At 44.2% G+C, this 10,181-nt stretch overlaps 1 protein-coding gene across 1 annotated transcript; it reads left to right on the forward strand.

Moving 5' to 3' along the window:
• Positions 1–967: 967 nt before the first annotated feature.
• Dpn (bHLH protein deadpan) lies at positions 968–7,104 on the forward strand. Its single transcript, XM_076384771.1, has 3 exons — positions 968–1,105; positions 1,592–1,687; positions 5,273–7,104. Exons 1-3 carry the CDS (start codon positions 1,013–1,015, stop codon positions 6,458–6,460), a joined length of 1,377 nt encoding a protein of 458 aa, XP_076240886.1. The 5' UTR covers positions 968–1,012; the 3' UTR covers positions 6,461–7,104.
• Positions 7,105–10,181: the final 3,077 nt, after the last annotated feature.

Consider the following 10,181-nt stretch of genomic DNA (forward strand, 5'->3'; position numbering starts at 1 on the left):
CCACTTTGCTCTTATGTACCGCATGCAAAAGACGGCTTTGATTTGTTTGCGATATCAGGACAGTGCTGGCACTGTTCTCAGTCGAAAGAAATAGGTAATCTGTGGATAAAAGACATTAGGAATAGCCTTGATGGCAATGCTTTATTAAGAGAAGATAATTTTGGAAAAAAGTTTTTCGTTTTATTTAAATGTGGCATTCAGAGTCTAAATAAATCCTCAGAGATTTAAATAGAGTACTAGTTCTATCCTCATGAACTCCAATACTTCTTAGATAAAATATCAAAGTTTTTAGAAAACAAATTTAATCCACTATCTATTCTACGTACCTTGCTATTGCAGTATATTGCAATAGGTATTGGAAAGTAAACTCTGTTCCTGATTTTTCTGGGAACGGAACCTGTAACAAGAGGCGATCAATTAACCGACGAAAAAAAGCCTGAATGGGCTGAGACAGGATCTTCCCAGTTTCACGTTTAGGTGTAAAAAAGCGCGAAGAAAATCGTGCGAAGCGGCGAAAGGAGTGGCGAAAAAGAGACTCAAATTTCGAGTAGAGTATATCGTTATATCCTGGGGACGGCGTGAATTCCCACACATCAACAGGTCTTAGGAGGGCCAGAGGACCTCCCCTCTCCAAAGGTAGTGGAGAGCCCCACTCCTGGGCTCACTGCACCCCACTCCAGACGCGGCGAGTGCATCGGCATGCGGTCTTCGAAATCGAAAACGTCAAACAGTTACCCTCCACACCCTAAAGCGGGACGTCGCCGGTAGCGGCGATCATCCCCTTCCCCACTAACCAGCGAACTTACTCGGTTCAGAGTTCCACCAGCGGGATACGTGTGTACATCGTCCGCGAGGTTCCTCGTCATCCATTCATGGAGTTGTGAGCCAGTTCAAATACACGTGTGTGCGTGGTACCGATTTGTTGACGAGAAGTTGAGGAGTAAGGATTGTACCCTTGGAGGAATTGTTTCAGTGTGTTGTTTTGGAGTGAGTGATTCTCTTCGGTGCCTAAATGGTGGATTATTATAATTACAAGATGTCAGGCAGCGAGGAGGAACCAGAGTCCCACGCGCAGACTGGGATGACTAAAGCGGAATTGCGCAGGGTAAACACGAATTTGGAATCGGTTATTTACCTTCCCTGTGAGGCTTTCGAATGTGTCTTTGAGATCTGTGGGCATACTAATAGTTGCCATTTAGCAATTTGATGTTGTAGTGAAGGATTACTTAACTTATAGTGTTCACTAGTAGCTAGGGAGATTGGATGTTAGATCCCTCATTTAGAGGTTTCTAAAGCCATGACGAAAAGCCTAAATCAGTCTAGCAGATTCTAGCTTCTCAATTCTCAAGCAAAAATGGAATTTGCACACAAGCTCCATTAACAAATTGTGCAATCACGCAAATAGCGACGACCATAGATCAAATTTCTAGAGGGATCCAATTTCTACTCACTCTCCATATACCTTTTCTCATTCATAAATAAAAAAAAAAAAAAAGAATAATCAAGCCTCAAATATCAGAACAAAATTCGTACTCCTTATCTATCACGGAATCAGGCTTTCCTCATCACTGTAACAACCTCCCAATTGCAGAGTAACAAACCGATCATGGAGAAACGAAGGCGTGCGCGGATAAATCAATGCCTGGACGAGCTGAAGAGCCTCATCCTCGAGGCGATGAAAAAGGACGTGAGTACGAAAAGCTTCTTTACCACGTTGAACAGCCTCGTTATCTGTCCGATGTCCCCGGGACGATAACAACGGTGATTTCGCACACGATCGATCAGTGCTCGGCCAGCTAGATGCCGGACGTAGATAGAGCGCTCTCACGCGGCGCGGTTTAATCTCTTAATCGCGTGACACGGTGAAACGACCGACGGAATTCTCTCGACGAGGAACGACATCAGCAAAGCTCACGGGACGATAGCACGAGACCGCGCGCTTAGACGCGTGATCCCGCCGCGGTGCTCGTGGAATCCACGTTGTCGATGGCGCCTGAAACGTGCCGCGGTAAACGTGACCGGTGCACGACTTATCTCCAACACGATATGAGTTTGCGGTTGATAACGCGGAAATATGCGTGATCCATCCCCCTCTTTGAGTAGGTATTAAGATCATGGACGGGGCAGGGGGAATATTCTTTTGCTTGCGTGGGTAGTGTGATACTTTGTTAATTCAGAACAGAGGTTCTCTGAACGTTCTGGTTCTGATATCAACCTGGAGGTATTCTCAAATTTCGGTATTGAGAAGACCTTTCTGTGGGTCGAGTTGTGATCTTCTACAAGTCAGAGGTATAAGAGTAAGACATAGATTGGGTGTAGGGTTTGTATTAGGTACTTGTACTTTTTCAAAAAGGGTGCCAGGGTATTAGGTTATCCCTTAAATGAAGTCACTGTAGATTATTCTATTTTGAAGGAAATTAGTATTTAATTACCGATATCCAGACAGGACACCCCCTTCTCAAATTTTGATTCTTCTGGCTTAAAATGTGAAATTGTGATATTACTTACGGGATGACCTAATAAAAAGTCTCCAGCAAAATACAGTATATTATGTACGTAGTCAACAAGATTACGAGTAAAATAAGAAGCGCTGATTGTTAACAACCCAGAGGAGTAAGTTACGCTGACTCAGTTTCGTTGGGGAAGTACTGAAACACTATCAACGTTACGGACATTAATCTCGGAGGAATGTTTATATGGAATATTTCTTTATTATCGTGTGCTACTTTCTGGCTTGAAATTATTCCCACAGTCGGCGTAAACACACCTAGCTAGGTATTCTAGCAGCAAGTACTCCAAAAATGAGACACACACGTTTCAAAATTTACTTATCAGCTATAAAAACACTCCTCGCTAAGTCCTTCTTCAATGTAATTCACGCAGAGCGAAGTGACAGTACAAATTGGTTGAAGTCATAATCGTCAAATGAGGCGCGCGGAGTAACAGCTGCAGATTGTTTCGGTGTTCCCAGTATAAAGGTCAAGAGTCGATCTTTTAATTAAACTGATAGGAAGAGCAGGGCAGCGGATGTTGGGCAGAAGTGTTTGATCAGGCCGTCTCCTTTCTTCCCTCTCTCCCCCTCTATGGTCTGCCTCCTCCGCGTGACATGATTTGTTTTGGACCGTAGAATCGGACTATGCGTAGTAGCAGGAGGTGGATGGGTTTTGTTTTAGCGTTTTAGATGCCTTGCCGTGGGAACGGATGGTGGAAGCCCTCTGCCAACACGTAATCTCCGCCGGAGACTCCACAATGGCACTTCAGTCCCCGAACCGAGTGCCAAACCAGTGTTGGGCACATTCCACTTGATCGCTTTTTTAAACGAACTCAGTTTCGTCAGGCGTGTTTGCTAAGAGCTGACACTCGAGTATCCCAAGCTGGACAACAACACACAGAACTTTCATTGAAAGAAACTTCAGGAATGAGTCTTTGTTCCTCCCAACTGGCCAGAAAGGAGGACTGCCTTAGGTACTCGAAATAGACCAGAGGCAGATGTAACTTTCAAATTGGCAAACGTTACTTAATTTTCGAGACAAAACCTTCCCACGCTTCTTGAAAGGAACGACTTCTCGGCGGAAAAGTCTGCAATTGATTGCAGATTGGTTTTTGGGAAGAAAATCTCCAATATGATACGCGAGATTTTCTCCCAGTAGCGAAGGACAAGAGGACTCCTCGCCGCGTAACACGATCCCCTGAGATTGATTTCTCAGACAGGAATATAACGAGAGCGAGGCGCTCTCACCGTTCTCTTCTCCTCGTCCAGATGACTTCCGCTACCTGCTCGCTCCGGTGTCCGTCCCGTTCGCCTGTACGAAACGCCCCCCGCGTTCGTGGGAACCTTCAAATAATTATTACGAAGAAAAAAGAATCTCATCTCGAGTTGCAGCCTCCCTTTGTTGACCGTATCATCTTTAAGGATCCAAGCTTCGCGAGAACGTCCGTGAACGGGCAAAAAAGGGAGACGCCTAATGCCCTTGCCTTTTGCTTGCTCCTTTGGCAGGTGACGATCTCTGTGATCCTCCCGAGTATCAAATTCGCTTGCGGGAAAATCGATTTCCGCGAGGATCCTCCTATTCTCGTATCAGGGATCTAAGCACCTAGATTCAGAGCTGAGATTTCTACCTTCAGGGTAAGATTGTCTTGGGGATGATAGTAATAGCTTCTTCATGTTCTTGGAACCTAATCGTGACGATGTTCCAATGTTTTCCGATTGATCTTTTTCTGTGCGAAGGAAACTTTGAACCTCAGCCGTGGACGTGTCTGTGAAGCTGTCAGAGTTCTTTTGAGAAAATGTATAGAAGTGAATAAGGGGACAGAAGAGCTTCAATGGGCTATGTAAGCGATCTCTTCGACTCCCACGCTTATTTCGAGGCTGACCGCCAGTTTACCATAAAAATGCGAGCACAGGGCTGATCCAGGGATGAGAGAACCGTAGCACTGAAAGAGAGTACAATAGGATTTCGAAGTTGTAGAACTGCATCGGTATTCGCTTATTGATCCTTGACAGGCTGGTGGGAGTTTAGAGAGTGTAGAAAGGGCTAGCACTGTAGCGAAGTTCGAAAAAAAGTCTCGGGTCGGTGTAGAAGATCTAACGGGTTCCCACGATGAGATACGCTTTTTCTGATCGTCGAGTGTCTTTTGTGAGGTGCAAGGTATAGGTCTCACATTAAGGATTCTCTTACACGTGTCTCTATCCTGCATTAATATCCCATTTTTTCACTTCTCTCTTGTCGTCAGAGAGTTTACATGCTGATACTCATCTAAATTGCATGTGTAAATTAATAAAAAACTTCCTCTTAGAATATGACGCCCGTAGCTGTAGGCTAAGTCGGAAATTGCCCACACTAGCTACTGAAGTTGCCAACCTGTTATTAAGGTAACAGGTCGTATCCAGCCAATTACATGGGCGTTACCGAGGCGTCACAAGCTTCTCGAACGGGCAATCGGTATGCACGTTTGCACATGAAGTTTGCCCTGAGGGTACAGCATTACTGTGCCCTGAACAAGGTGAAAACGACCTTTCCAGTCTTTGCAAGTCGCTCCTCGTCGGTATCGCTGGCCGATAAAGTAGAACTGCTCTTACCAGCTACAACACCAATAGGATCTTGTTTTACCCACTGGTCTATGGTGACTTTTTTCCCCTAGACTGTGCGATCTTACATACGAAAAAAGAAATTCAGATATCTTATAATATTGGCTGCTAGCTTAAATTTATATACAGAAATTGTCCATGACTCAACTGGTGACTTATCAATACCTTTTTTCTTTGTTACAGCCAACCAGGCATTCTAAACTCGAGAAGGCCGATATCCTTGAGATGACAGTGAAGCATTTACAGGCGGTACAGCGTCAGCAATTGAGCACAGCGGTGGCTACCGACCCAGCGGTGCTAACGAAATTCCGTTCTGGATTTTCTGAATGTGCCACCGAAGTGTCGCGGTACGTCAGCCACCTCGAGAACGTCGACCCAGTCGTCAAGCAACGACTGGTATCACATTTGAACAATTGCGTTAGCAATCTCCAACAAATGGCGCCGTTCTACAGCCACTACGTGCCCTACATGCCAGAACGCCTCTATCCAGAGGTGAAGGTTGGTTTCCAGAGTGATTTCCAGAATGGCGACGAGAATAATAATGGAAGTGCTAGGATACAGATACCAAACGGCGTTCAGTTGATACCAAGCAGGCTACCAACAGGGGAGCTAGCTCTTCTGGTACCGCAATCGGCAGCCATCTCCGCGAACTTTCCTTTCTTCCCACCAGCCCCAGAATCCACTTCCAAAATCGGACAATCCTCAGCTTTCACCGCTGTCCATAGGCCACAGAGTCCCCTCTTGAGTCCATCTACGTCCACGTCCAGCTTTGGGGAAGAAAGTCATCAGTCGGAACACTATTCGCAACCACACTCGCCCAATCATCATCAACGTCGATTTAAGGTGCCTGAACAGAGTCCAGCTTCTTCGAAGAGTTTCTCCTCGTCACCTGAAACCCAGAAGCCACAGATTAGCTCAACCAGCGACAATAAGTCACCAGTTTCTATTTTCTCAGAGAACAAGTCGGATAGTAACTATGCCTCCAAAAAGGAGGCTGCTGACTCGTCAGAGACACTGAACAGCAATGGAATGGCAATGCAGAATTTACGACAGCCTCTCTCGGTGATTACAGACAAAACATATAATCGGACTAGTTCAATGACTACTCGAAAGGAAGCCATGAAGAGGCACCACTCGGATGGGCTGCTGGTGATTTCTGATAAAAGACCTAGGTACCAGGAATCGATCAGCTCAACTGTTCCCACGGATTCTTCTATTGGCACCCTAAAACCTGGGGAAGATCAAGCGGTTTCTGTGGAGGATTTATCAGGAGCAGCGACTTGTTCTACTAATAGAAATTCTAATCCTAATTCTATCAAGTTTGCTGCAGGCCCTTCAGGCGTGAATGGCGATATGTGGAGGCCATGGTGATTGATTTAGGGACAATGTTTTTTCCTGTTTTGTTTAAGTTGAGAATGTATCGCGAATTTGCCTATATTGTTTAGTACAAATAGATATTGTAAGGTCGAAACTATTGGATAAATTAACTGTTTGCAATGTTAACCCCTGAGACTGTGGCTCACAAAGGTCGGCGTATGATAGCATAGTGCCTTAAGACAGAGTTTAGTTTTGTAAGGGATGATTGTAATCGTGTTGTTTCGAGTATGATGCATGTTTTACAGTAGTTAAGAATTGTTGTATTTATTAATAGAATAAGGGTTTCCTGCGAACTGTAGTTCTAGTAAATTGACTAAAGCAGTAATGGTCAGAAGAATCAAACCAGTAGCTTGTAAAACTGATATACCTACCATAAGATAGGACCTAAAACTCATTGTCAGTATCCTAACATGTGAAGACTTCCAAGCTTTAACACTACCTTGTACAATAAGTATTTTGTGAATAGTCTTGTACATAACAACTGACCTTATTTAACTTTACCTTACACTACGAATTTTTACACACGATTTTGTTAGAGAATTAGATGCGGTCGTTGACGTAAACTAATTGTAAGTTACTATTGCCAGTTTGTGATAATGTTATAACCTGTCGAAATAAAAATGAAAGAAGTTCGGTGATTCGATTCTGATTAAGTTTTATTGCACCCATTCCAGAAAAATGGATGAAAATTGCTATTAGGAAAGAAAGGTTGGATTGTAAATGTGAGGAAGAAGGAAATCTGAGACTCTATCGATACATTCTGCGCTGCTCGTAATAGGCTCCGCAATTTCCTTTGCAGGAAAAAAGCCGTCGCTGCGGCTTTATCCTTTTAAGAAGCGTTAAACGCGCCCCGATTCATAAACTGGAACTTATTCTTTCCCTTTTTGCCGATAAAGGAGTAAAAAGGCGCGGCGAATGAGAATTTCAACCACCTGTTACACCGCAAAACCACCCCCTTTCTCATCGGCCGAATGCTTAAACTGATTTATCGACATACATCGTGAAATTTGTTTAATGCCCTTAGCGTTATTCCAAGACCACTTGCCAGGGTCTCTACTCGTCGAAATTCTTAATTTCGACTTTGATTTATAGTCCTATAGCCAGCGACGCAATTCACCCTGAAGGCACAAGGGGAACCGACGACAGTATGTGCGTACACACTCTATATTTTATTCTCTGATTTGGATTTTACGTATTTTTTTACGATATAGTTAGAAAAAGCAGCCATATTGCAAGAAAAAATTGGTTAATTTTTTTATACGTGGCGCAAGTTCCATTGAGCTATACGAGATGGCGACACAGTAGTGTTGGACACAAAGAGAGGCTTGACTTTATTGGAATCATTAAATATTTAATAAAATAGCCTGTGATGATTCATGAATTATGGGAGAGATTTATTTGTAAATAAATGTTTTTATTAGGGAAACAACACTTTGAGAAAAAATACAAATTGTACATTAAGTATAGAAAACTGTCAGTATCATGTCGTGACAATAGAGTGAAGTATTTTTCAGTTTCTCTAATTTTTACTAATTTTACTTAATAATTTGATTTCTGTGGCAGTACTTCTCAACATGTCTTTAAAAGTAATTGCAAGTGTAATCCGATCAGAATGTTCCAAAATGCCCCCAAAGTTAAATACCTAATTTCACATTGACATATCTGAAAGGTCTCCAATCTAGTATTGCTATTACAAGTATTTAACTCTGAGTGTCTAAATTTTGATACTGTAAATAGAATAGGATATTTTACCATCCAGCCCAGGATTTCACTATCTACTTACATATTATGTAAATTTCAGCACTTCACTGCGCCGAACCTGTTAATAGTCAGACTTTAATCACCCCTCGCATCAGAAGTTTTTCCTCGCGCCACGGACTCCGTCTTGTCTCTGGCGCGAGGCATCGAAGTCGCCGATTCGCGTCCGCGCGCGGCACCGAGATTAATATCGCAGCCCATAAGCCCCTTTTCGATATTCACGCTTACAATTATAGCAGCGAGATACAGATACCCGTTCAGAATAGCCGCGAGTGGAGGCCTCTATACGCTATATCACGTGTATAAATAATTACTCCGGCGCGCAGCAATTACTATAAGTTATGGCCTAGCCAGCACAATTTGCAATGTCAAGACATAAACACTGCTACCGCTTACATTTGAATACATTAAGCCGACGGGAGGCCCTGATTGGCCGACAGGGAGTGGTGCAGGTCCGTATCGGTACGTGAGCTACGATCTGGTTGACGATTTTTATTACGGAAACGATCATCTCTCTGGCTTCGGGCACCGATGCCTTTCCATACACGCTCAAACTCTCTTTTACTATTGCGAATTGCTGATGGATGCCCATTCTCATTCCATCCTTGATCGCTCGCTTAAACTGGACTCACGATTCCCGATCGATCTTGAAGTATTTACGACACTCCCATCGCGATAATCTCGCAATTCAATTGTTTTGTGACAATCAAGGATGCACCCGACGCTCAAGATCGATCGCTCTAGTATCGTGCTAGCTGGCAGCGTCTTCGTTGGTGTTCCTTGGGAGACACATTGGTGACTTTCGATGAACGACAGGAGACTCGGAGTAACTTGGAAGAGTTTAACATGAATTCGTCCAATTAGGCTACGATCGATGGCGATTTTTAGTCAGATGGGAATGTTTCTGTCATCTTGGAAACCTTGGTTCTCATGTACCTGAAGGAAGAAATATGTGGGACACGTGGCTAGATGGTAAAACGGAGTTGACAAGAGACTCCAACATGAGAATTCAGTTTCACTTCACTGATTTCTTGATCAGGGTATCAGTGATCCTATTCTGTGTCTGGTCATCATCACAATGCATATCTCGTCGCTCGAGGATGTCGATGCATCATCCATCTCTTCAACAAGTGTTTTTCAGAGCCACTGTAATCTCCCAAATTCTTCCCCATAGAGTTTCTTTTAAAACCAGCAAATTAACCATGCCGACTGCGATGAACATGACAGATGCATCTCTGTGCCCCGTCTAGTTGATACCAAAAGGGCCAAACGTCGTTAATACGGACAAGACAAGCAATGCCGACATTCCCATTACCCGTATCAACTTTATTGGATAAAAGCATTCTCCCTTTCGCTGTCATTGCACTCTTGTGCACGCGACAGTCGTCGTTCCACCGCACGTATACACGTGTACAAGCGAGAAAGTAAAAGGGAGAACAGCACTTGGTGGTAGCCGAAGCGCGGCGTAGCGTTGTTCTCTGCCGATGGGCGTGGACAAACGAGCGGAAAAATGGCGGGGTTTGGAAATGAGATTTGCTGGTAAACCGACAATTTATCGTAGGTATCTGCGAAAGCATCTCTTGACGTTCCTCTGACCAGAGTTATAATTAATACGCTCTCGTCACAGAGCGCCCGACCAATATTCCGTCGCGCCCACACGCTCGCACAGCCAGGACGAATGGAACCGGGGCTACACGTACAGGGTGGATCGCGGCTAGGTGGTCGGGCACACGAGCGCGCGCTCGCAGACCAGCGCGTAACTGGTTGTTGATTAAGTTTGAATGACTGATGCCGCAAAAACACATTAAAACTTGAATGAGTACAGATGAAAATTTAGTCGCTAGGAATCAAGAGACCGCAGAGGCAAATGGTCTGGCGGCCGCACATACGCGCGCCTGAAACCGCTCCTACCCTCTTCTTCCATGGGATAAGCGCTTCTCTGTCCCGTGCGTGATCG

This window comes from Calliopsis andreniformis, chromosome 9, assembly GCF_051401765.1.
Source record: "Calliopsis andreniformis isolate RMS-2024a chromosome 9, iyCalAndr_principal, whole genome shotgun sequence".
NCBI lineage: Eukaryota > Metazoa > Arthropoda > Insecta > Hymenoptera > Andrenidae > Calliopsis > Calliopsis andreniformis.